Here is a 27,990-nt window from a genome sequence, read left to right as displayed (position 1 = left end):
TCCACAAGACAGTCAGAAGAGGGGTCCGAATCAAGCCAGTCATCCTGCAGCTCCCGTTAAAGGGACATGTAATTATTGTAAACAGCCAGGTCATTTTATAAACGAGTGTGCAGTTCTGAAACACAATATAGCTACTGGTAAGACTAAAGAAAGACCACGTCCGCCTAGACAAGAACAAGTTTCACAGACTTCTCAGCCACAGAATGCACAACAGACAGTTCCAGCACCGCAGCCTATTGCTGCAACACAGCATGTTACACAGCAGATGTACCAGTATGCACAGTCTGAGTATCCAGAGTACCAACAGTACTCATGAAACAGCCTAGAGAGGGAGGTAGGCTTGCCTCTCATCGAGATTCCTGTAGATCAAGAAGGTCCCTATGTTCATAGTCAAGTACTAGGGAAAGACAGAAAGTTTCTGATTGATACAGGGGCAAGTAGGACGACCATCAGTCACGCCGAAGTTCCAGGGGCTCCGCTCTCAGGCTCTAGAAAGGTTTCCCTTGGATTTTCAGGAAAGCCTATTGTAAATGAGATTTCAAAGCCAGTTACTCTAGAAGTAGGTCCATTGTCCCGCACTACTGATCTGTTACTTACGAAGTCATGTCCAGAAAATTTGTTAGGCATTAAGACACTGAAAGAATTAGGTGCAGTTATTTGCTGTTCCCCAGAGGGAATACGATTGTTTTTACGTGACTTCAAGGGTCACTATGTATTACGAGATTTTGATCCAAGATTGTCTAATGTCCCGCAGCATCTATGGGCACAAGGTCCAACTGATGTGGGTTTCATGCAAATCACACCCCATCGTGTGACTCTCAAACCAGGTGTAGTCCTGCCACGAATCAGACAGTACAGATTACCACCTGAGGCTGTAGCAGCCTTATCCAAAATTATTGACGAGCTCATGGCTCAAGGAGTAGTTGTAGAAACTGACTCCAATGTATGTAATTCTCCGATCATTCCAGTCATGAAACGTACTGATCCAAATGCACCCCCAGTATATCGATTAGTGATTGACCTTCGAGAACTCAATAAATGTATTATTCCCCAGTACCCAGTTGTTCCAGATATCTCTTCCCTATTGACAGCCATTGATTCTGAGGCAACATTTTTCACAGTCATAGACCTCAAGAACGCGTTTTTCAGTGTCCCCATTCATCCAGACAGCCAGTTTCTTTTCGGATTTTGTTTAAATGGAAGAAGCTATATGTTCACACGAGCTCCTCAAGGTTTCACAGAAAGTCCTAGCATTTACAGTCAAGCACTTAAAAGACAACTAGACAACATTCACATGCCAACTGACACTGCCCTGCTCCAGTATGTTGATGATCTGCTGATCACAGCCCGTTCTGAACGTGCTTGCGAGCGAGCATCGCTTACAGTCTTGTATTTCCTTGCCGAGATGGGGCACAAGGTGTCCCCTTCAAAGCTTCAATTCTGTGTCCAGCAAGTGATCTACTTAGGCCACTTGCTGTCCAAGTGGGGTAGGCAGTTGACACCAGACCGTATCCAGTTAATAGCGAGTATTCCTCAGCCCAAGACACAGAAGGAGGTACGTGCTTTTATCGGCCTTACTTCTTATTGTAGACAATGGATTCCTCAGTATGCATTTCTAGCTAAACCACTGATACAGTTAACGACACAGGAGGCAGCCGTATCGACTGTCCTCCCTTGGACATCTGAACATACACTTAGTTTCAATGAGTTAAAGAAAGCTTTATGCCAAGCTCCAGTTCTAGCTACACCGAACTACAGTAAGCCTTTTACACTTTTTGTCACAGAACGTGATGGTACAGCATTATCTGTTCTCACACAAGATCAAGCAGGACAATACAAGCCCTGTGCTTATTTTTCGAGCACATTAGATCCTGTAGCCCAGGCTCTGCCTGCGTGCCTTAAGTCAGTTGCAGCCACAGCACTAGCTATCAGACAAAGTGATTCCATAGTATTAGGACATTCCTTGACAGTACAAGTTCCACACTCCGTGGAAGTTCTTTTAAACCGAACACAAACTCAGCACTTGACAATTGCACGTTTAACAGGTTATGAATTGACATTGTTCCAGCCACACATAGAAATCAGACGCTGCAACGTTCTAAATCCTGCTACACTGTTACCATCAGTTAATTCGAATCCTGTCACACACGACTGTGTGGAAGTAGTTAATACTATGACTAAGCCAAGACAAGATCTGACAGATATTCCATTACCAGATCCCGACCTGACACTTTATGTGGATGGTTCATGTATGAGAACAAGTACAGGAGAACTAGTAGCCGCGTATGCAGTGACTACTGACACTGAAGTTATAGAAACACACCGTATTGACACCCTGTCTGCTCAAGCAGCAGAGCTAGTTGCTCTGACACAAGCCTGCATACACGCTAAGAACCTGAAAGTTAATGTTTACACAGATTCACGCTACGCATTCGGAGTTGTACACGACTTCGGAGTGCTCTGGCAGGAGAGAGGTTTCATGACTTCTCATGGAACCAAGATTCAGCATGGTCTCCTTATTCAAGCTCTGTTAGATGCCATACATTTACCGACATCTATTGCTATCATGAAGTGCAAAGCACATACGAAAGTTACTGACATTATTTCTCAAGGTAATGATCTAGCAGATCGCACAGCCAAGCTTACAGCACAGACTCCAGACATGCCAGTTAACCCGACACAGACACCTACTCCAGATCCGACTACATGCATGACAGTTAAGGACCCTACTCAAGATGTCATAGATATCCAGTTACATGCTACTCCCGATGAAATCAAGAAATGGTCCGAACAAGGAGGGGTCCAGACAGATCAGGGATGGGTAACGAAGGGTAGAGCCACATGGTTTCTCCCCGACTCAATGGTTCAAGTCATTATCAATACCGCACATAGTCCAGCACATTTAGGAGAAAAAGCTATGTTAGACAGTATCCAGAACATTTGGTTCAACAAGTATTTACGAGCTGCAGCCAAGCAGAAAGTCCGTACCTGTATGATATGTTGCCAGTTTAATCCAGGTAAAAGTGTTCCGGTGGAACAAGGTGGATTCCAGCCCCCTGACCACCCTTTTGAAGTCCTCCAGATGGATTATATTCAGATGGAGCGATGTCGAGGTTTCAAGTATGTCCTTGTAGTTGTATGCGCTTTGTCCAGATGGACAGAGGCATATCCAGTCCCAGATTACACAGCCGCGACCACTGCCAAGCAGTTGGTTCGTGAGTTCTTCCCCCGTTATGGACTCCCTAGAGTCGTATATTCTGATAACGGCCAGCCATTCTCATCTGGGCTTATGAAACATGTTTCCCTGTTGTTAGGGTACCAGTGGAAGTTCCATTGTGTACGCCATCCAGAAGCAGCCGGTCTCGTAGAGAGACATAACCAGACCCTGAAAATCCGTATTGCCAAGATTTGTAAAGAGAAAGGTGTAGACTGGCTAGTAGCTCTGCCAGTCGCTTTGTTTTATATGCGCATGGTCGCACATTCCAGATCAGGTCTGTCCCCGTATGAGGTCGTATTCGGCCGCCCCCCTAACATGTGGGGTACACCTAGACCCCGAAGTATTACCGATGTTTCAAGTAATATGCTGACAGATTACCTAGCTTCCTTGATGTCTGCCTTGCACTCTTGTCGTTCACAGGTTTCCGCCGCATTTCCAGACAATACCGAGGTGGCACCGCATGACATCGTTCCCGGATGTTTGGTCCTTGTGAGGAACTTTGATCGTTCAAGTCCGCTGGAGCCTCGCTGGAAGGAGCCAAAACAGGTCCTCCTGGCCACCCGTACTGCCGTCAAGCTGGAAGGCAGGAAGGGCTGGGTCCACCTGTCTCACGTGAAAAAGTTTTATGGATTAAAGACTGTTTCTAAGAACATTCCCGAGGATTTGAAAAACTGCCAAAGTACTATTCTTAAGGACTGTCCCGCAAAAGACAATGATACTAAACCCTCCCTGTTAGAGAAAACTCCGCAACAGGAGTATAAGAAGAAATTAAGGTCTAGTAAAATAAGTCAGCCAGTTTGATTGTCTAAGTCCTCCCCTAGGTGAAACGGTTAGACCGGTTTCTGACATGTATAAAATAGACCCCCATAGTGAGAGAGTTAGTCAAAACTCAATCCGATGTATCGTTTTTCTAAGTTTCATATTGTTTTTCAGCCTTATGACTACCTGCACAAGTTATGCTTTTTATTTGTATTTTCCTATTTCTCATGTAAATAAGTCTTCTAATGTTGCAATAGAGCACACGTTTAGTGATCTGCCTCCTCATGAACTATCTTATCGTCTTGCTATGCGTAATAATTTCTTTATCCGCATGTTACATTATTCACACCAGACCAGCAATGCCACTAATTGTTGGGTGTGTGGTCGACTCCCCCCTTTCCAGACACCGAAGGGAGTTCTGCCACTCTTTCCTTATCCATTTTCACCTAATGGTTCGTGTGGAGCATGGTCCACGTTAACGTCATCCTCAACAGATATGTCTTTTCTTAACAGTACATGTTTTCCAGACAAGCAAGGTCTTCCCCACAGAACAGGGTTAGATCTAGAAATTGAAGTTTATAATTTAGGTAATTATTCTTCGAATTTCATGGTCCTGAATGTTCAGTCTGATACTACTCCAGACTTACCTGCTATGTCAGTACTACCAGTTAAAGGCGAATTATGTGTCCGAAAGAATGGTTCCGTACATGTAGGACATAGTGATTGTACTACTATTGTCAAGTATAGTGACAGTAGGAAATCTATTTTCAAAGCCTCACGTCATTCTTATTTTGTTTGTGGTCAGACCGCATATGTTCGTCTGCCCCTCGATTGGGAGGGAACCTGTTACATTGCATTTCTACTGCCACCAGTTTTTCTAGCCCCACCTGACTATCATAGGAATTCCCACCTAGTACATACTAGACACAAGAGAGACCTCCCGATTGTCGATTATACTGAAACTGCTCTAGAACAATATATAGATATCAATAAAGGTGTCTTTCCCTATTTAGGTACTGTCGTAAATAGTAAACTGATACGTAGATTAACCAGAACCCTTGAAGCAGTAGTGATTGAGACTACTTCTGCTCTAGGTAACTTAACCGGAGAGCAATCCTTTATGAGAATTGTCGTGCTCCAGAATCGTCTCGTCCTTGACGTCATACTGGCCGATAGGGGCGGGGCTTGTAGAGTCATCGGATCTAGTTGCTGCATTTTCATTCCAAATAACGCGCCGTCTGTTTATTCAGCTATAACCAGACTCCATAAAATTGCCCATATGTTACACCAAGATCCGGGCACCTGGACATGGTCCGGTTGGTTCTGGAATATAATTTCCGCCTGGGGATGGAAAGTATTGTCCTTTCTAGGTATTGCAGTAGCGATCATATTCAGTTGCTGCCTATGTATACAATGTGGCCCTGCGATTTGTGGCATTTGTGCTACCTCTTGTATTCCTAGTCCCAAGTCCCGTTCTAAATCCCGTTCCAAGAAAATCCGAGACGAGCAAATGATACTGTATGAAATGATAGATGGTATCATGAATATTGATGTTTCCTGATGGAAACGTAGTGACAAGGAGGGAATGTGGAAAAGTAAATTTTGCCATGTTCTGTGTCCCTACGTGTCCCCCATCTTATGTTATGTGTGCATGATTAATATGCATATGTATTCCCCATGTTCGATTAAAGACGCAATTATAGTTGTGTCCATCCCTAGTATGCCAGTTTCCAGTTCTCGTGAATACTACGAATATTAGGCCTATGTAAAGCTACGTTGCCACGTTTCCCAGTGTGCACGTTATTTCATTGTAAAGTCCCCGTTTCTAGGCCTCAAAAGGGCCCGGACACCAGATTCAGCTCCTGTCTCCTGAGCCCTCGCTGAGGAGCGATACAGCCCCCACCTGTGTTCCTGACCCTTCACTTACTTCCTGCCTCACAGTGCCCGGCTCGGCCTGGCTCTGCCTAATAGTCTGCCAAAAGTATGTTATGATTCTAGTTATCAGTCCAGCCCTCCTTCTCTGCATTCCTAAGCTACTGAATCGCATCAATAGTTTCCGTCACAGTCTAGCCTTTACGTCTCCATGTAAGAGAAATACTGCATTTATGGTCATTTAATATTCTTCTTCATCACGCACTACATGTAGAATAATGCATGCACCAGTCTTAGAGTCTGTTAGCCTTTACCCCGATAACTTTTGGATTCTATCAACATGTTCCCTAAACATCAGATACTAGATAGTGTTAGGTACATGTCGCCCTGACTCTCCAGACTTCAGTCTCTGCTCCTAGCGCAGAAGTCATAGCCCCTAGCTTCTCCTAGTAACGCGTCATTGTTAGTTTGCGCGCACCACTAGGTTAGAGGTCCCGGCTCCTTAGGTAGCCCCCTCCATGTTTCCGCCCCATTTATGACATATTCTGTTACGTTTACATCACATGTCTATGTATACGCCTCCTGTTACACCCACTTTCACCCTTATCTTTCGCGACTGCTATTGACCACACCCACTGCTCCGCCTATTGTATGTATTGCAATTGCAACTGTTTTAGTATATATGCTTGTGTATTGTTATTAAAGTTAGCGCGCTCATTCCAGATCCTGCCCCCAGGCAGCTGCCATCCCATTCCTGTGCAGGTTGTCCTGTTCCTGTCCTTTATGCTGTATTAAACCTGCAAACTCCTACTACCTCGAATCTTGACTCTTATTTATTGAGCTATCTTTTATTGCTATGTCCAGTCAAACCTAGATCCGGTATTATTTATTTATATACCACAACCTATATGATAGACCGATGCAAATAGTGTTGGTATACAAATCTGTCTCGAGCACCTACATGATATAGACAGATGTAAATCTGTCTCGATCACCTATATGATATAGACAGTACACATCTGTCTGGATCACCTATATGATACAGACAGATGCAAATCTGTCTCGATCACCTATATGATACAGACAGATGCAAATCTGTCTAGATGCACGTCTGTCTAGATCACTTAAATGTGAGACAGGTGCAAATCTGTCTAAATCACCTATATGATAGATACAAATCTGTCTAGATCGTTACGTTATGTTATGTTAGCCTCCACTTATAACGTGCATGGCTACTCGGAAGTGTCCGGGCGCGAAAGCCAAATGGTAGAGAAGGGAAGGAAATAACCAACATAAGATTACTTAAATAGCAGGGTTTTTAACTGTTTTTTGAACACCCGGAGGCTCTCAATGTTACGTAATTCCAGAGGCAGGGCATTCCAAGCCATGGCCGCTTTAAAAGAAAGGGAACTATCTCCTAGCCGGGGCTGGCCGAACCTTGTAATAACAGCAAGGCATTGCCCTGTAGAACGCAGATAACGAGACGGCTCACAAAACGAAAACCGTCTCCTAAGGTATTGCGGCCCTAACTTGTAAAGGGCACCGTGAACTAATGTAAGAGCCTTAAACCGTACCCGCTGCTCCACCGGGAGCCAATGCAACTCACGAAGGTTCTGACTGGCACTAGATCTTCCTGGCATACCCAACAAGGCATTAGCCGTCACATTCTGGACAATCTGGAGCTTTTTTAACTGATATGCCGGGAGACCAATGTACAAAGCGTTGGCCTAGTCTAACCTTAACAGAATGAGTGCGCGGGTCACCAGCTCCTTGGCCCTTTTTGGTAGAAGCGCCGGAAACTTCTTTAGCCGTTTCAGTGTGCCAAAGCACACACCTACCAGTTTGTTAATCTGAGGCCGAAATCTCAAATCTTCTCCAAACCAAACCCCCAGATTTTTTGCTGGACACCCGGACGAACTGGGAAGAGGATACCCCACCGGCCAAATATCCTCTCTGAAATGCGAGGGGAAAGAGCCATAGAGGAGCACTTCCAATTTCTCCTCATTGCACTTCAGTTGGGCCTTTACTAGCCACTTAAAGACCTCAGCGAGGCAGCTCTTTGCAGAGGTCAGAGAGAAGTCAATTTTGTTGTCGTGAAGAGGAGCTGGGTGTCGTCAGCGTATGCTATGATCTTAGCCCCCAGCTCCTCTACCAAGTAGACCAGGGGCGTCATATAAACATTGAACAAAAGCTGGCTCAATGTAGAGCCCTGGGGGACGCCCGTATTCAGACTTCTAGGAGTCTTCTGCCATCTCAACCAAGGCCGTCTCAGTACTGTGAGACGCCCTAAAACCCAACTGGGCAGGGTGGAGAGCGCACGAGGTCTCAACAAACTCAGAGAGCTACTTATGGACAGCTTTCTCACACACCTTAGCCACAGCCGGGAGGAGTGAGATTGGACGATAGCTAGCCGGAATTGTAGGATTGAGTGAGGGTTTTTTCAGCAAGGGAAGAAGTTTTGCCTGCTTCCACTCAAGTGGAATCGTGGCAGCCAGAAGGGACATATTAACAATGTTGTTAATTTCCGTGTTAACTATATCCGCAACTGCTGCCAGTAGCCTCGCTCGACAAGGGTCTGCAGGAGAGCCTGATTTGAGTGATTTAAGAATAGACAGGGTGTCGAATAGCGGAATGGGTGAAAATGTAGCCAAAGAAGGGCACACTAAACCCGGCATTACGGTTTTAGGATGGAACTGAGTCTCCTGAGTCTGTGTGGCACATCCAAGGCTGTCCTGTATAGCTTTAATTTTATCAATTAAAAAAACTGAAAGCTGTTCACACCAATCATTGGACCCAGAAAAGGTCCTATGTTCTGCCCGAGGGTCGAGGAAGCTTTGAACAATTGAGACTATTTCTTTACAATTATTTTTTGATTGGGCAATACGCTCAGCAACAAAATGGCCTTTGGCAGCCTTCACCAAAGAGTAATAGTTGTTCTGAGCTTTCCTAACGGCTATTTTAGCTAGAGGAGAGTAAGCCTGTCTCCAATCCCATTCTAGCTTTTTACAATCGTCTATTTAATAGACAGATGCACATCTGTGGGGATCACCTATATGATAGATGCAAATCTGTCTAGATCACCTATATGACAAACCGATATAAATCTGTCTAGATCACCTATATGATAGACCGAAACAAATCTGTCTAGATCACCTATACGATACAGATACAAATCTGTCTAGATCGTCTATATAATAGACAGATGCACATGTTATGTTATGTTACCTGTTTTGTAGAGCGCAACAGCTGCCCCAGCGACGGGGCGTCCCGGCGCTAGAACCGTAACACAATCTACTGGATGCGAGAGAGGGACCTACGGGGCGGGAAATAGATGGGTTTTAATCGCTCTTCGGAAGGCTAGCAGATCATCCATGCAGTGGATGTGGAGAGGGAGGGAGTTCCACAGCTTGGCCCCCAGAAGTTTGAAAGAGCGACCTCCGATGCGACAGAATTACGTCTGGGGTATCAGAGCTAGATGTTGCCCCATAGACCGGAGGTTCCGTTTGGGTTTATAGGGGGTCAGCAGAGGACGGAGAAGCTCTGGGCCTTCATTCTTCAAGATTTTAAAGGCAAATAAGAGGGCCTTGAACTGGATACGGGCTTCTATGGGCAGCCAGTGAAGTCTGTACATAGTCGCTCTTACTGAGCACCTTCTTGGAAGGCCTACTATCGCTCTAGCCGCCGAGTTCTGGATTCTTTGGAATCTTTTTATCTCAGCTTTATTAGCTCCCAGCAACAGGACGCTCGCATAGTCCAGTCTTGACAAGATAGTAGACTGTACTATGAGTTGTCGTGTCTTGGAGTCGAAGTAGCCTAGGATGGGGTATAGGCTTCTCAGTAGTCCAATGCAGGTTGCGGCGACTTTTTTTGTGTGCGCTTGGAAGCTCAGGGTTGAGTCCAGCCATACCCCTAGATTTTTTACTAAGTTTTTTGGAGGGGGTGCTGGGCCCAGGGACTGAGGCCACCATAGATCGTTCCAGTTGTTGCTGTTTTTTCCCATTATCAGTACCTCGGTTTTGCCACCGTTCAGTTGGAGGCAATTTGCTGTCATCCACTTGGCTACAGCAGACAGTCCATCCCTGAAGTTGGTGCCCTCCAGGGAGGGGGCCTCACTAAGGCTGATGACCAACTGAGTGTCGTCAGCATACGACACCATTGTGAGGCCCCATGTTTTAGCAACCTCCGCCAAAGGTTGCATATATAGATTAAACAGGGAGGGACTGAGAGCCGAACCCTGTGGGACACCTTGTCCTATGTCTTGGGGTTTGGAGATAAACGGAGGGGCAGATACCCTGAATGATCTGCTGGTTAAGAATGACCGAAACCATTGGAGCGCCGAGTCCACGATTCCTATATTTTCCAGGCGTTTTAGCAGAATGGCATGTGACACCGTGTCAAAGGCCGCGCTAAGATCGAGCAGTATCAGCGCGGCACTTTTACCGGTGTCCATGATTTCCCGCAGGCTCTCAGTGGAGGTAAGGAGCGCGGATTCCGTACTATGGCCCGGCCTGAAGCCATGTTGGGAGGGGTCCAGGATATTATTTTTCGCCATATACTCACTGAGTATTTTATTCGCGTGGGCTTCCGCTAATTTAGCGACCCAAGGTAACAGTGAGACAGGCCGGTAATTCTCTGGTTTAGCGGGGTCTAGGGAGGGTTTTTTTATAATCGGAGTTACCCAGGCCTGTTTCCAGCAGATGGGTACCGTGGCCGTAGCAAATGATAGATTCAGAATCACGGTTAGGGGTGGGAGGAAGAATTCCAAGGCTCCTAGAAAGTGACTAGGTCTCATTGGGTCTGTTGGAGCACCCGACTTCACCTTCCTACAAAGTTTAGTAAGTTCTTCACTGGAGATGGCGGGTAGGCGAGTGAGCCTGGCGTCTCCGAAGGTGGCGTTAGGAGAATCGACGTCTCCTGGGATGTCCTGGGTGAAGGTGTTGTAAATTTTCTTCACCTTGTCCGTGAAGAAGGTAGCTAGTTCTTCACATTGTTGCGTGGAGGTGATATGAGTGGCCGGTTTGGCTCCGTTTTGTATTTTTTGCACAATTTGGAAGATAGTTTTCGTGGGGTTTGAACTGGATTTTATTTCAAAGGCGTAGAAGGCAGCACGGGCTGACCGAATTGCCTTGTGGTATGATTTCAGCGAAGCCAAGTATAAGATTTTATCATTCTGCTTATATTCCTTCCTCCATTGCCGTTCTATTTTCTTGCAGGCTTTCCTCATTTTTTTCAGACTATCGTCAAACCAAGGGTTGGAAGGAGTACTACGTCCTTTTGTCCACTTGGCTGGTATGATAGTGTCCAGCCCCTTGGTGATCCAATCCTGGAACGACGCGTAAGATTTTTCTATGTCGTCTGTGTTATCCAGGGTAGGTTGCCCCAAGCTGGCCGCAAGGTCACCTTGTCGGAGTTTATGCCAGGGTCTTTTTAAACAGGAGGTGGGTGATTTTTTCTTAGGAGGGGAGTTATTCGGAATGGAGAGGGTTATTAATGAGTGATCAGTCCATGCCATAGGTTTAGGGTCATCCGTTGTAGCCTCGGGAATGTTAGTAAATACTGGATCAAGTAAGTGTCCTGCTACATGTGTGGGAGATTTGACCAACTGAGTTAGTTGCAGGGCGGCTAGGTCCGTGACAAAGTTGCTAATTTTAGCGTCCGTTTCATTGTCTAAGTGGAGATTGAGATCTCCTAAAATCGTGAAATTAGCCGAGCCAGTGATCAAGGCATTTGTAACATCGATGACCTCTTCCGTGAACTTAGCAGAAGGTCCCGGGGGTCTGTAAATAAAAAGGCCCGAGAAAGTGCAGTGAGGGCTCGTGGAGATTTTAAAGCGGGCACATTCGCAGTCTGCGATACTTTCCTTTTGGAAGGAGCAGGTAAAGGGGGTTCTGTAGATGGCAGCAATGCCGCCTCCTCTTGAGTCTCTATTGATGCACGTCATAGAGAACCCGTCCGGTATTGTTAAATTAGGGATGCTAGTAAGGTCATCTTTGAGCCATGTTTCACTTAGAAACATTATGTCTGGGTTCTCGTCCATAAGGAGAGTTCTTACCTCTGCATGGTGTTTAACTAGAGATCTGACGTTCAGCTGCATGATGGTGAGTGAGGTATCGTTCCTTTTAATCTCTTTATGGCTTGTCAGGCATGGTTCCGGTATGGCCAGATTACAAAGCTTGCAGTAGAGGGAGGTACTACCAATGCAACCTTCTATATTGTTGCATCTGGGGCCGATGTTGAGCGACCGCAGAATGTTACTGTCATAGACGATTTTTTGGGCAGGGAGTCTGGCGAGAGGCGAGGACTTGGCGAGGACGGGCGAAGACGGGCTTGCCTTGGGCGCGCCTTCGGCGCGCTGACGGCGCGCCCGCTGCGCCCGTCCGCTGCGCGTACGGTAATTGCACATCCCTAAAAAGGGAAAAAAAAGGGGGGGGTGGGTGTGGCCTAGAGGTAGGCGTGGCCTCTACTCCTCGCCGTCAATGGCGGCAAAACATTTGTTTTGAGTGAGTCGTTGCAGCGAAGGAGTCGCTGTTTAAGCGTATCACTGGCCCGCTATGAAGGTGGCAACCAGGTGAGTGCGCGTTTTAAAAAGTACAAAGTATTTTACAAGTGACACAAGAAAGATTCAAATTTTTAAAAAGATTCCGTCGTCTCCCGGCTTCCGCCTCAGGAGATTGCAGGGTTCTAGTGATGTAGCGCTAGAGGCAGCGTTTTTATAATGCGGCGGGTGGGCGTGGCCTAGAGGTAGGCGTGGCCTCTACTCCTCGCCGTCAATGGCGGCAAAACATTTGTTTTGAGTGGGTCGTTGCAGCGAAGGAGTCGCTGTTTAAGCGTATCACTGGCCCGCTATGAAGGTGGCAACCAGGTGAGTGCGCGTTTTAAAAAGTACAAAGTATTTTACAAGTGACACAAGAAAGATTCAAATTTTTAAAAAGATTCCGTCGTCTCCCGGCTTCCGCCTCAGGAGATTGCAGGGTTCTAGTGATGTAGCGCTAGAGGCAGCGTTTTTATAATGCGGCGGGTGGGCGTGGCCTAGAGGTAGGCGTGGCCTCTACTCCTCGCCGTCAATGGCGGCAAAACATTTGTTTTGAGTGGGTCGTTGCAGCGAAGGAGTCGCTGTTTAAGCGTATCACTGGCCCGCTATGAAGGTGGCAACCAGGTGAGTGCGCGTTTTAAAAAGTACAAAGTATTTTACAAGTGACACAAGAAAGATTCAAATTTTTAAAAAGATTCCGTCGTCTCCCGGCTTCCGCCTCAGGAGATTGCAGGGTTCTAGTGATGTAGCGCTAGAGGCAGCGTTTTTATAATGCGGCGGGTGGGCGTGGCCTAGAGGTAGGCGTGGCCTCTACTCCTCGCCGTCAATGGCGGCAAAACATTTGTTTTGAGTGGGTCGTTGCAGCGAAGGAGTCGCTGTTTAAGCGTATCACTGGCCCGCTATGAAGGTGGCAACCAGGTGAGTGCGCGTTTTAAAAAGTACAAAGTATTTTACAAGTGACACAAGAAAGATTCAAATTTTTAAAAAGATTCCGTCGTCTCCCATCTGTGTGGATCACCTATATGATAGATGCAAATCTGTCTATATCACCTATATGACAGACAGATACAAATCTGTCTAGATCACAACTATATGATACAGACAGACGAAAATCTGTCTAGATCACCTATATGATACAGAGAGATGCAAATCTGTCTAGATCACCTATATGATACAGACGGATGAAAATCTGTCTAGATCACCTATATGATACAGAGAGATGCAAATCTGTCTAGATCACCAATATAATAAAGAGAGATGCAAATCTGTCTAGATCACCTATATGATACAGAGAGATGCAAATCTGTCTAGATCACCTATATGATACAGACGCATGAAAATCTGTCTAGATCACCTATATAATAAAGAGAGATGCAAATCTGTCTAGATCACCTATATGATACAGAGAGATGCAAATCTGTCTAGATCACCTATATGATACAGACGATGAAAATCTGTCTACATCACCTATATGATACAGAGAGATGCAAATCTGTCTAGATCACCAATATAATAAAGAGAGATGCAAATCTGTCTAGATCACCTATATGATACAGAGAGATGCAAATCTGTCTAGATCACCTATATGATACAGACGCATGAAAATCTGTCTAGATCACCTATATGATACAGACGCATGCAAATCTGTCTAGATCACCTGTATGATACAGACGGATGCAAATCTGTCTAGATCACCTATATGATACAGAGAGATGCAAATCTGTCTAGATCACCAATATAATAAAGAGAGATGCAAATCTGTCTAGATCACCTATATGATACAGAGAGATGCAAATCTGTCTAGATCACCTATATGATACAGACGCATGAAAATCTGTCTAGATCACCTATATGATACAGACGCATGAAAATCTGTCTATATCACCTATATGATACAGACGCATGCAAATCTGTCTAGATCATCTATATATTTAGTGCAGGTTCGGAAATGTCTGTAGTCCGATTCCATAATTCAGACTCTAGTGATTGCCCAAGACATTGCGGGGCTGGAGAATGGCATTTCATTAGTGCTTGTGTGTTTAAGAAAGTGTGTTATTATGGGAGGCTTTTTTTCTCTCAAAGATGGGGGCTAAGCACACAAGGTTTTAACTGCTTAAAATATACCTAAGTTTGTCTGTGAGGTGTTGAGAGTTCAGGGTGCTTTGTGAATGCATAGTTGCAGGAAACGTGGCAGCAGGTACATTAGCCTGCCCAGTGCGGTCCGGGATATGCCATGTATTAGTGCCCCCCCCCCACCCCCCCGCAGTCACATCCAGCTAACCATGGGAGGCATGACTGAGCCAAGGGATAGAACGGAGGGTGCACATGAATTAGTGGTGGAGGGCTACACTTCACCACCTGCTGAAGGACCGGCGAGTTTAGAACAGGCCTGCTGAGTGAGCACCACACTAAGCTGATAACTTGTTGTTACTGATTGCAGGTCCCAACATCACAAAAGATTTTGAAGCACAGCGTCATGTTGAACCGAGAGGACCCCTGGTGAGGCTCCTGGGACAGCGTCATCCTGTATCTCACTCCTTTTTGTGATTCTACGAATATTGTCCTCGATGTCCCCCTTCATATTATCCAGTTTCTTATGTTCTCATTATTATGTATTTTATCTCTTCCTATTATGTGCTTTCCCTCCTGTCTTGTATCTCACCCCTCTTACTGTCTTGTATCTCACCCCTCCTACTGCCCTGTATCTCAGCCCCTTACTGTCTTGTATCTCACCCCTCCTACTGCCCTGTATCTCAGCCCCTTACTGTCTTGTATCTCACCCCTCCTACTGCCCTGTATCTCAGCCCCTTTCTGTCTTGTATCTCAGCCCCCTTACTGTCTTGTATCTCACTCCCTTACTGTCTTGTATCTCACCCCTCCTACTGCCCTGTATCTCAGCCCCTTACTGTCTTGTATCTCACCCCTCCTACTGCCCTGTATCTCAGCCCCTTACTGTCTTGTATCTCACCCCTCCTACTGCCCTGTATCTCAGCCCCTTTCTGTCCTATATCTTACCACTCTTATTGTCCTGTATCTTATCCAGTGGTATTATCCTGTATATCATCTACAATTGCTATCCTGTACACCACCCTCTTGTATCATTGTGCATCCCATTCTGTCATTTTATGCTGTGCCACGCTGCCTTTTATGATCCTGTATACCTCTCTCCCGACTACCCTGAATCTTCCTCTATTATTGTTCTTGATATTTCCCCTTATTATTATGCAGTTCATTAATATTATTTTTTAATATTTCTTTTTTATTAACATTCATCAACATATAATATACTGTACAGAGGAATCAACATCATTGTATATTGTGGAAACAAAGGTAACCATTCTTCACAACACACTCATTATGAATTGAGTCACGGGGAGGGGGTGTCATCCAGATTTACACGACGAGGTGGACGGCATATTTCCCCCCGGTATGAATTCCATGGGCTCCATATTCGGGACCATTTTTGGGGGCAACCCCGGACTATGTAGGTCGTCTTTTCTCGGTGCATGCACCAATCAAGATGTTTCTTCCAGGCCTCTACTGTAGGCAAATGTGTTGCACCCCATAATTGCATGATATTCCTCTTTGCCAACATGAGCCCCAGTGTGAGCCACTGTGTTTGACTAGTGTTCCGATCAGTAGGGTCTCAGACATTCAGGAGGCACCGACGTGCCTCAGGGCGAAGGACGAGGGCAGTTACATCACTTAATATCTCATGTATTTTACCCCAGTAGTGTTGTATATGTGGGCATTCCCATATTATCGGCATAAACGTGCCTAGTTGGCCGCATTGCCTCCTACAATTTCCTCCCTCTACTTTACCCATCTGTACCAGTCGGGGTCCCGTACGATATACTCTGTGAAGGATTTTGAGCTGTACCAATTTGAGTCGGGCCGGTATAGCGACCGTTCTTGGGGAGGACACTGCTTCCTGCCAGTTTTCTGCATCTAGTTAGACACACTCATTTATCCACTTTTCCCTCAGCTGCTGGAGGTGATCTGTCATATTATTTATCAGTTTCTTATATATTAATTAGATAGTCTTCTCAGGTATGTGACCATCCAATACTCTATCTTCCAGCGGGGAAGACTTGGGAGGGGAGGATCCTGTCGGGAGTTGGGACTGTAGTGCATGGCACACTTGTGCATATCTAAAACTCTCTGTTTCGGCTAACTCATATTGTTGCTGTGAGTTGGTAAAAGACTTCACCTCACCATTTTCCCACAAGTCTTTAATATGTGAGATCCCTATTAGTTCCCACCTGTCAAATCCCTTCGATCTCCATAGAATACCCAGCCTTTCAGAGTCCCAGAGGGGAGTCACTAACGTCAGTTTACGGTCCCATCCAAGGGATTTGGTGGCAGTATGCCAAACTTTAACTGAGTGTTTAGTAGGGCCCGTCAGTGGGTATCGATTGGGCTTTGAGTAGAGTGCCCTATTGTAATTGCCACCCGGGAAGTGCCATCTGTCCGTGGCAAAACCGGGGTCACCTGGGCGACCATAAGTACCATGGTTAATGGCTGCAAGGTGAGCTGCCCAATAGTACTTCTTGATGTCAGGGAGGCTAATACCCCCATCATACAAGTTTAACGTTAATTTTGTCAAAGCAATGCGTGGTTTCCCGTCCCATAACAAGTCCCTTTGGAGGCCCTCGATTTCTTTAAAGTAGGTCATAGGGACTGGATCTAACATATTCTGCAGGGCATATAAAAAAGCGGGGTAGGGATATCATTCTAAAAAGAGACGCTTTGCCCAGTAGTGAGAGGGGGAGCATCTTCCAGCCAGCTATATATCGCCTAAGTTTCTGTAGAGGTGGGAGAAGATTACAGTTGTAGCGGAGTGTTTGGTCTAAGGAAATAAATATTCCTAAATATTTGAAACCCAATGTATTAACTTTTATTGGGCAGTCTCTTGGTGGGGACGGAGGGTTGCCTGTAAGGACATAGAGGAGGGACTTACTCCAGTTGACGGAGAACCCGGAGTATCTACCTAATATCGCCATGATGCCCAAAACTGTTACCAGAGACCTCTTGGGTGATGCCAAGTATAGTAGTATGTCGTCCGCGTATAGCAAGATGCGGTCCTCCCAGTCTGGGGACCAACACAGCCCCCGCATAATTGGATCTCTCCGGATCCATGCTGCCAATGGTTCTAATGCTAGAGCGAACAGAAGGGGGGAAAGCGGGCATCCCTGACGTGTACCACGACTAAGCTCGAACCTCGCTGATAATTTGTTGATCGCTACTTGTGCCATAGGTTCCTGATACAAGAGGCATATCCATTGCATGAAGCGTGGTCCAAACTCCATTTTTGTGAGCACCGCCCATAGGTATGGCCACTCGATGGTATCAAAGGCCATGGTTGCGTCCAAGGAGACAATCACAGCTGATTCTTGTATTGTGGCTGCTCTACTCGGAACTCTGCGTAGGTTCAAAGCTGTGTTGCAGTGCGGCATGAAGCCTGACTGATCCGGGTGTACTAGGCCCCCAATTACTTTAATTAGGCGATTTGCCAGAAGCTTGGCTAAAATTTTGGGCTCTGCGTTTAGGAAGTTACTTAATATGTATTGTATCCCGCCTTATTATATGATCTTTCTTCTGTCCTATATCTCACCTCCCTTGCAATCCTTTATCTGATCCACTCATATAGTGTCTATCACGCCCACTCATATTATCCTGTATCTCACCCCTCTTACTATCCCTTGTCACATCCACTCATGTTATTGTGAATCACATCCACTCATATTATCCTATATTTTCACCCGTCTTATTATCCTGTGTCTCACCCACTCATATTATTGTGTATCAGATCCACTCATATCCTGTGTCTCACCCCTCTTGCAATCCTTTCTCATTCACTCATATTATTGTGTATCATGCCCACTCATATTATCCTGAATCTTACCCCTCTTACTATACTGTCACATCCACCCATATTATTGTGTATCACATCCACTCATATTACCCTTTATCTCATCTCTCTTATTATCCTGTGTCTCACCCACTCATATTATTGTGTATCAGATCCACTCATATCCTGTGTCTCACCCCTCTTACTGCCCTCTTTCTCATCCAGTCATATTAATATGCATCACATCCACTCATATTATCCTATATCTCACCCCTTTAACCATCCTGTGTCCCATCCACTCAGATTATTGTTAATCTTATCTACCCATATTATCCTATAACTCATGCCTCCCACTATCCTGTGTCACATACACTCATATTATAGTCTAGCACATCCACTCATATTATCCTACAACTCACCCCTCCTTCTATCCTGTGTCCCACCTACTCATATTGTTGTGTTTACATCCACTCATATTCTATATCTTCACCATTCTTACTATCCTTTGTCTCACCCACTCACATTAATGTGAATCACATGCAGTCCATATTATCATGTAACTCACCTCTCCTACTATCCAGTGTATCTTTTACTCATATTATTATTTCACATCCACTCATATTACACCTTCCTGTGTTTTATCCACTCATATTTTTGTGTATCACATCCACTTGTGCTATCCTGTGTCCCATCCACTCTTATTGTTTTAGCCTGATTGTCAGCCCTCTCTTTATCTGTATCCCAGCCCTCTCTTCATCTGAATCTCAGCCCTCTCATTATTCTGAGTTTCAGCCCTCTCTTTATCTGTATCTCAGCTCTCTCTTTATTCTGATTGTCAGCCCTCTCTTCATCTGAATCTCAGCCCTCTCATTATTCTGATTTTAAGCCCTCTCTTTATCTGTATCTCAGCACTCTCTTTATTCTCAATACCAGCCCTCTCTTTATTCTGAATGTCAGCCCTCTCTTTATCTGTATCTCAGCCCTCTCTTTATCTGTATATCAGCCCTCTCTTTATCTGTATCTCAGCCCTCTCTTTATCTGTATGTCAGCCCTCTCTTTATCTGTATCTCAGCCCTCTCTCTATCTGTATCTCAGCCCTCTCTTTATCTGTATCTCAGCCCTCTCTTTATTCTGAATGTCAGCCCTCTCTTTATTCTGAATGTCAGCCCTCTCTTTATCTGTATCTCAGCCCTCTCTTTATCTGTATGTCAGCCCTCTCTTTATCTGTATCTCAGCACTCTCTTTATCTGTATCTCAGCCCTCTCTTTATCTGTATCTCAGCCCTCTCTTTATCTGTATCTCAGCCCTCTCTTTATTCTGAATGTCAGCCCTCTCATTATCTGTATCTCAGCCCTCTCTTTATCTGTATCTCAGCCCTCTCTTTATCTGTATCTCAGCCCTCTCTTTATCTGTATCTCAGCCCTCTCTTCATCTGTATCTCAGCCCTCTCTTTATCTGTATCTCAGCCCTCTCTTTATTCTGAATGTCAGCCCTCTCTTTATCTGTATCTCAGCCCTCTCTTTATCTGTATCTCAGCCCTCTCTTTATCTGTATGTCAGCCCTCTCTTTATCTGTATCTCAGCCCTCTCTTTATCTGTATCTCAGCCCTCTCTTTATCTGTATCTCAGCCCTCTCTTTATCTGTATCTCAGCCCTCTCTTTATTCTGAATGTCAGCCCTCTCTTTATCTGTATCTCAGCCCTCTCTTCATCTGTATCTCAGCCCTCTCTTTATTCTGAATGTCAGCCCTCTCTTTATCTGTATCTCAGCCCTCTCTTTATCTGTATCTCAGCCCTCTCTTTATCTGTATCTCAGCCCTCTCTTTATCTGTATCTCAGCCCTCTCTTTATCTGTATCTCAGCCCTCTCTTTATTCTGAATGTCAGCCCTCTCTTTATCTGTATCTCAGCCCTCTCTTTATCTGTATCTCAGCCCTCTCTTTATCTGTATGTCAGCCCTCTCTTCATCTGTATCTCAGCCCTCTCTTTATCTGTATGTCAGCACTCTCTTTATCTGTATCTCAGCACTCTCTTTATCTGTATGTCAGCCTTCTCATAATCTGTATCTCAGCCCTCTCTTTATCTGTATCTCAGCCCTCTCTTCATCTGTATCTCAGCACTCTCTTTATCTGTATCTCAGCCCTCTCTTTATCTGTATCTCAGCACTCTCTTTATCTGTATCTCAGCCCTCTCTTTATCTGTATCTCAGCCCTCTCTTTATTCTGAATGTCAGCCCTCTCTTTATCTGTATCTCAGCCCTCTCTTTATTCTGAATGTCAGCCCTCTCTTCATCTGTATCTCAGCCCTCTCTTTATCTGTATCTCAGCCCTCTCTTCATCTGTATCTCAGCTCTCTCTATATCTGTATCTCAGCACTCTCTTTATCTGTATCTCAGCTCTCTCTTTATTTGTATCTCAGCCCTCTCTTCATCTGTATCTCAGCACTCTCTTTATCTGTATCTCATCCCTCTCTTTATCTGTATGTCAGCCCTCTCTTTATCTGTATCTCGGTAGGCTATTTATTCTGTATCTCATCTTTTTCTTTATCCTGTATCACACCCCTGTCCTCATCTTGTATCTCGCCCCTTCTTTATTCTGTATTTTTGACCTCTCTTGTTATCCTGTCTCTTCCCATTCCCTTTATATCACCCCTCTTGTTTATCCTGTCTCGACACTCTTCCTTACTCTCATTCCACAGGTTAATTCGGAGTATTACACAGGCTGGCTGGATTACTGGGGAGGAAACCATTCTACTAGTGAACCCTCAAAGGTGGCGGCGACCCTGCAGGCCATGCTGGAGATCGGAGCCAGCGTCAACATGTGAGTGTCTGCAGCCAGCCTGGGACTGGGTCACTCATGGGCCTGTGGCATACATCCTTGGACAGGGGCAGGGACATCATGCATCACAGGGGCGGAAGAATAATGGGGTGAATGCATGTGTGTGTACGTACATGCGTGTGTACCTACCTACATATGCACGTACATGCTCACACGCTGGACTGAACTGGCATGGCAGGATCAGGAATGCCAAAGGTAAGACCGCTAGACCGTGTAAGCTCAGTAAGCATTGATGCTTTAGGCTGCTCTGTACTGCGCAGAGTGGAGAAGAAGGATGCTGCTAATCCAGGAACAGCAAGCCGTGCAGGGCGGATGCACAACAGCAATACCACGCAGAGCACCCAGCTTAGTGACTCAGAAGAGAGCACCTTTTGAATGTCTTGGGCCCCCTCTGATCCTGGAGGTGCATATTCCCAGTGTGCTGCCCCCATGGCATGGACCTGTTGCCCTCCTCTCACTTTTGGGACCTGTTTAAACTAGCCCAGGCATATATTAAATGGCTCCAGACTGGAAGGCCAGTTCTCGAGGGGATGACACTCAAGGGCAAGGAAGTAAGACGAGTCACTTTCACCCTGTTAGGGCACATTCTGACACATCTAAGGGATTCAGCTGCCACCTCCTAAACCCAGGAAGCTTATTTAAATTGTAAAGGAAGGTGATCAGGAGATTTACCCGCAGACTGGTGTGTCTAGCAGAATACAAAGCCCCACTAAATGCTGCCCGTCCCCTTCTTCTGCCCGTCCCCTTCTTCTGCCCTCCAGTCGACTCCAGCACCCGCCAGTCCATTCATACAGAGCGAATCCACATACATGCACAATCAGTGCAGGCAGTGATTAATTGATGACTGTCTTCAACACATGCTGCATCTATTGATCACTCTCTGAATGCTAGTGGATTTATAGTAAAGTAAATTGCAATGGTGCATTTGTAAATTGTTGTGCTGAAGAAGACATCCTAAAGGAGGGAAGGGGTTGAAACGGTAGTCAACCATCTTAACATAATTGCCCTGTCCTTATCTGAAAGTCCTATTAGTTTAATATACAATTTTAATTACTTAAAAATGTCTAATATTTGTGGAAGGTGATGTTTTACCACAAAATCCCAGTTTGCATTGGGTTGTTGCACATATACATTCAGTTCCTGTGCTTTTAAACACAATTGGTATTCTATGAATCTTCTGTCATTCAAAGGTTTATAACAAAATACCAATATAAATGAATTTACTGGAGCTTTGGAGTGAGTAGGGTTGGTACCAGTCCTAAATTAGTTCAATCCTTGTGGTTTGGTCTATACGGCTAGTCACTTTCAAATCATTTTAAAATTATGTGAAATTAGTTGCCCTAGGCACCTTAATGTGTAGATCATACATTGCCCTAGCAACCACTGAATTTCAGGGTAAACGTTTCTTATAAACCTAGATTTCCTGGGCCTCTGGAAACCTCACATTGCTCCTGAACTCCTGAATGTGTTTGCTAATACTTTTGATTATTTCCTTGAGCCTGACAGGGAGTTACGATTGTGTGCTACAATTCAGTAGGCAACTGAAATCTTACCTCTTCAAGGATCAATACCTCAGATATTCTGGTGTTTCATCCCTTATTTATTTATTTATTTATTAACTCCTTCGACGCTATTGACGGAACCGTTCCGTCACGCCCCTCGGGTGGGCTGTGCTCATGACGGAACGGTTGAGTCACGGCCCGCTCACCGCACCTGCACGGCGCTGATTTCGTGCCTGCGCGGCGCGTTTCATTAAGCGGGCGGGGCCGTGACTGTACCGTTCTGTCACAAGCACAGCTCACCCGCGAGCCGTGACAGAACGGTTCTGTCACCCGTGCAGGTGAGCCGCGCGCCCTCCCGCGACCGTTAGCGCTGCGGCGGAATAGCCGCTGCAGCGAAGGTGTTAAGCGCTGCATTCATCCCGAGGGATATCAAGGCACTGGTAGTGGATAACCTGGTAAGCTGCGGGGATGGGACTTAATACTTGGGGAACAAATGCGTTTTTAGTTTTTTCGGAAACAGTATGTCGTTGGGTGTAAGCCGTAGCTCCGGGGGTAGCTCGTTCCACTTCTTGGCTGCCAAATAAGAAAATGATCGCCCTCCGGTTCTCACTTTCCTGATGCGTTTGGTTCTGGCCAGAGCTAAATGAAGTGAGCGAAGGCTCCTAGTGGGGACATAGAACTCGATTCTCTCCTGGAGAATTAGCGGGCCAGTTAGATACAGGGCCTTCTGTGTGTGACTGAGCAGCTTGAATCCTTACACTAAGATCTCCCTCCTCCTTCTGTTGACTCCTAGATGTGAACTAGACTGATCATTTGCCGGGCCTCTGTGATCAAACCGCTGCCCCTGTGGAAATGAAGTAGTGCCTACTAGAGCCATGCTTATTCTCCTGTGAACCTTTGGGTCTTTGGCATTTCTGTGACTAAGCTGATGAATCTTCTTTCTTTCAGGTACATGTTTGAAGGTGGCACCAACTTTGGCTATTGGAGCGGTGAGTTCGCAGCTTGGATCTCCATATTGATTCATCTAGATGTTGCACACAGTATTTTCCATATTTCAGGGTTGCCTGTGATATTTAAGTTTCTTTACCTCTGCATTTTGTGCATAAAAGCACCCAAATATGTAATATTAATTATATCTGCCGGCAGAAAGAGTGTAATATGCTATTTATTACCATTGTTGAGGTTGGGGCGGGGCCATAATTCGCAAATGACAAACCCTCAAGTGGCTTATGATACCCACCCCTTCCTTAAAAACACTAAGAACTAACATATTGCACTCTGTCCATCTGGATATATGTTTTATACTGTGGAATGTATTTACATTTGTGTTAAGGTAAAGGTATGTTCTTGGCATGCAGAGCTGTAGTTCACATGCTTTACAAACTCCTGCCATCTATTGTTGGGTCCGGATGTTTGTAAGTTGTTTTTCTTCGAAGAAGTCTTTCCAGTCACGAGGTGAGGTGACTCCTCCTTTCGCTGATAGTCCGCATGGGCATCTACTCCATTGTTTGTTTTTGTCCGCCATTTGGTTTGGATGTGTATTGCTGCTCTCTGTTTCGGAATCGGTCCTCAGATTCCCCTCAGTGCGCAATCCACTCTACCCTCGAAGGTAATGTTTTAGAACGTGTTCCCTTTTCTCCGTGGTTCGACTCGACATCTAGGATTCTCCAATTTCGATTGCGGTTTTCGCAGGCGGCCTTGCGGCCTATCCGCGTCGGTCTGGCACCTGGTTGATGGAATGGACTACGTTCAAATTCTGCCCCCTGGGCCACGTGTAGTATCTGCGTACGGACCTACATGAGGTGTGTAACTTGTACTTTTGCCCCAAGCACAAAGAACAAGACTGTGATGCGTGTCGATCCTTCAGATCGAAGAAAACTCTTTGTGATCTTCTGGCTTGATGTCAACAGATGCAGCGGCAGCAGTTGGACAACACACCGGATCTCTTCGGCGAAGATTCCGAACAATAGGAAGTCTCAGCGGCCGAAGAAGAAAATGCTTCAGCGGCATCGTACTCCGAAGCAGAGTTGTAGATTGTCCTCGAAGATGACAATGTGCTGCAGCGATAAGGGGACATGAGTACGGAAGACCCCCCCCTTCCACCGCCCTAGAAAATCTAAGACTTCGGCACCACCTCTGCCTACGGGCCAAGGTTGGCACTGACAAGAGGTTTCTAATGTCCGCCTTTCGGCTCGACACCAAAACACTCGGAGAAGTCTTCCGGCTCTGGATCGAGTCAGCCGAACCCCACTTCGAAGCTGAAACCATTGGGCTCTAAACATAAAATAATCTCGGAGCCGAAACCTCCGACACTAAAACCAAGGAAACATTCCTCGGAGCCGAAATCTTCAGCATCGAACTGACATTCTATCTTGGCACCGAAAGCTTTGGTGCTTAAAATTACATTGCTACCTGTAGCACCATCGGATCCAAGCATGGACATTGAACCACCCAAATCGGATTTGAAACAGAAAAAACAATATTAATCTGGATACTGGACACATTCACGCTAAAACGCCATCCAAACACAAGCTTCCGGATGACGACAGCTGAAGAAGAAAATGTGGGGACTGGCCCTTTCCACACACTACCTTCACCTCCTCCTCTTTCTCTGCCACAATTTGATCCATTACAGATTAGACCTAGGCAATCTCCTCTACCTCACCATGAGGCAGATCACACTGATGATGATGATGATGACACACAATCACCAATAGATCTTTGGACGGATTATGCCACTGATCCTCCACAGGATACAGACCTGATCTTTACCCTGCCAGACCGTCTCCACCAGGTGACAATCTATCCTATCAGGAGCTCATTGCTAGAGCTGCACACTACCATGGGGTGGAGCTCCATAAAGATTCCTTAGAGGAAGATTTCCTCTTTGAAACTCTAGCAACACATAAATGCAATCAGACACTGCCGATGCTTAAAGGTATGGTAAGGCACACAGACAACATCTTTAAAGACCCTGTATGTGCTAGGATACTCACTCCTAGAGTGGATAAAAAATACAAACCTTGAGTGTCAGTTGACACTGGACTCTGTACTGGGATCCAATGCTCGAAAGCGAGCTAATTCTCAATCATCTGGGGATGCTCCTCCCTCCAGATAAGGAGTCGAAACTAATTGATGCTGTTGGCAAACGTGTAGCTGCGCAAGCAGCTAATTATTGGTGTATTGCTAACACCCAAGGTCTCCTTGCAAGATATGATAGAGCCCACTGGGACGAAGTAGAACAACTTCTACAGTTTGTCCCAGATAAACATAAGGCCAAAGCACATGACTTAGTTCAGGAAGGTAAACTTATTTCCAATACCTCCATTAGATGCGTTGTAGATGCGGCCGATGCTACAGCTAGAGAAATGAATACAAGCATCCTACTCCAGAGAAATGCCTGGCTACGTGTCTCAGGCTTTAAACCTGAAGTACAGCAATCTGTTCTAAACATACCCTTCGACAAAACACATCTTTTTGGCCCACAAGTTGATCAAGCGCTCAAAAAGATGAAAAAAGATACAGTGGTGGCAAAATCCATGTGAGCGCTTCTGTCTCCCGGTAACAGGGGTGCCTTTCATTGCTCTTTTTACAGGGAAGGGTCCAAATCTATAGGGACAGACCAAAACACTCCCTCCTATAAAAACACTTCTTAATCATCCTTTACAAAAGGTTTTTTCTAAGGAGGATAAAGGGGAAACAGGGCAAAGGTAAAAACACCACACCCCGCAATTCCCTTCCCCAAATAAGCAGTGCCTTCCCCACACTTCCGTCCGACTATTCCACATCTGTCTGAGGAAGATTTCAACACTTTCTCCCTATTTGGGAAACAATAACAACCGACAAATGGGTGATTGGAATTATCCAACATGATTATTGCTTGGAGCTTACCAACAACCCTCCAAACATTCCACCTCGATATCACAAATTGTCAACAGACCACCAGCACTTGCTTCAACAAGAAGTGCAATCTCTATTACTCAAAGGGGCTATAGAACCAATCACACTTCAATACCAAGGGTCAGGGGTTTATTCTCGTTACTTTCTGACTCCCAAAAAGGATGGCTCGTTAAGACCTGTGCTAGATCTCAGAGAGTTAAAAAAATACATACTGTCCAAGCACTTTCTGTGGAGAAGTGTGGCTCAATGGTTAGAGCGGCAGACCCTGATGCAGAGGTCTGGCCCGGGACCAGGGTTCAATTTCCCGCCTCGGCGGGTCTTGAGCTCAAAAATTCCACGGACCTGATAATTCTCGCCTCAGTGCCTATTCCAATCATGGGTCCCACGCTGCAACTCTGGGCAATAGCTTGCTTAATCTCCACAACGGCCCCCACAACGCTAAGGATGCCTGGCCTCCACCTTAGGGGTGACCAGGAGTGGACACCTCACAGGGAAAGCCAGGATGGGTTCCACAGCGGTATTCGTACAAGCGCCTTGAGACCCTTGCGGGTGAGTAGTGCGCTATACAAGTATCAATTTACATTTTGCTTATGGTGACTCTTCAGCAGGTACTTCCTCTTTTACAGCAAGGCGACTTTATGTCTACTTTGGATCTAAAAGACTCCTACTTTCACATTCCAATTCATCCAGCTCATCGCAAATTCCTCAAATTTGTGATACCAGGCAAACATTATCAGTTCAAGTTATTTCCATTTGAGTCACCACAGCTTTCAGAGGATATTGCACTTTACTACGCGATGCATTACATCGTGTGCTATTACAACGCGGTTGTTAAAACGAACGCGTTGTTAGTACGCGATGCATTTACCTCACAAGTCTTTACAACGACTTCCACTAGGGGGTGCGCTGGACTTAGGAACAGTATTATTTACTATTCCTACTCCAGTTTGTGCAACAGTATGGAAGGTGTTGGAATCAATTTCCAATACCTCAGCGCCCCCTAGTGGAATTCGTTGTAACAACTTGCTATGTAAATGCATTGCGTACTAACCACTCAGTCATTGTAACAACCGCGTTGTAAAGGTATCGCGGTGTAATGACCACATTGTAAAGGTTCCCCCACCCCAAGAGTGTTCACTAAATGTCTCACAGTAGTAACTGCTCATCTCAGAAGAGACTGGCTTATCAAAACGGGCACTTACCAGAACTGTAAACTACACACTCAGGCAACAGTACACCTACTTCATCAGTTGGGTTTCACAATCAATGCACAAAAATCTCATCTGTGCCCTGCGCAAGTTCAGTCTTATCTAGGTGCTTCCTTCAACTCTCTCAAAGCTCTAGCCTCTCCCAATGTAGCTAGAATTTGCAATATTAAAGCCAGAGTACTACAATTTCAACCCAGTCAAACATTACCAGCCAGAGCTTTATTGCTACTGCTGGGAATGATGGCATCCTGCATTGCAATCGTACCTCATGCAAGGCTTCCCATGCGTCCTCTGCTAGAATTTCTAGCACGTCAG

The 27,990-nt window shown here is 45.5% G+C and overlaps 1 protein-coding gene across 2 annotated transcripts in view; it reads left to right on the top strand.

The window, feature by feature from the left end:
* The window catches only part of GLB1L (galactosidase beta 1 like), a 192,436-nt gene that overhangs the window by 44,491 nt on the left and 119,955 nt on the right, over positions 1 to 27,990 (top strand). For both annotated transcript variants that reach the window (XM_078679155.1, XM_078679157.1), the window contains 3 exons: positions 14,821 to 14,879; positions 20,926 to 21,047; positions 23,516 to 23,556. In XM_078679155.1, the coding sequence (XP_078535281.1) occupies positions 14,821 to 14,879; positions 20,926 to 21,047; positions 23,516 to 23,556 (222 nt within the window). The remainder of the gene's footprint in view (positions 1 to 14,820; positions 14,880 to 20,925; positions 21,048 to 23,515; positions 23,557 to 27,990) is intronic.

Source organism: Lissotriton helveticus, chromosome 3_1 (genome assembly GCF_964261635.1).
Source record: "Lissotriton helveticus chromosome 3_1, aLisHel1.1, whole genome shotgun sequence".
Lineage (NCBI taxonomy): Eukaryota > Metazoa > Chordata > Amphibia > Caudata > Salamandridae > Lissotriton > Lissotriton helveticus.
Note: the sequence above shows the minus strand (reverse complement) of the source record. Positions and strands in the feature narration are given on the sequence as shown.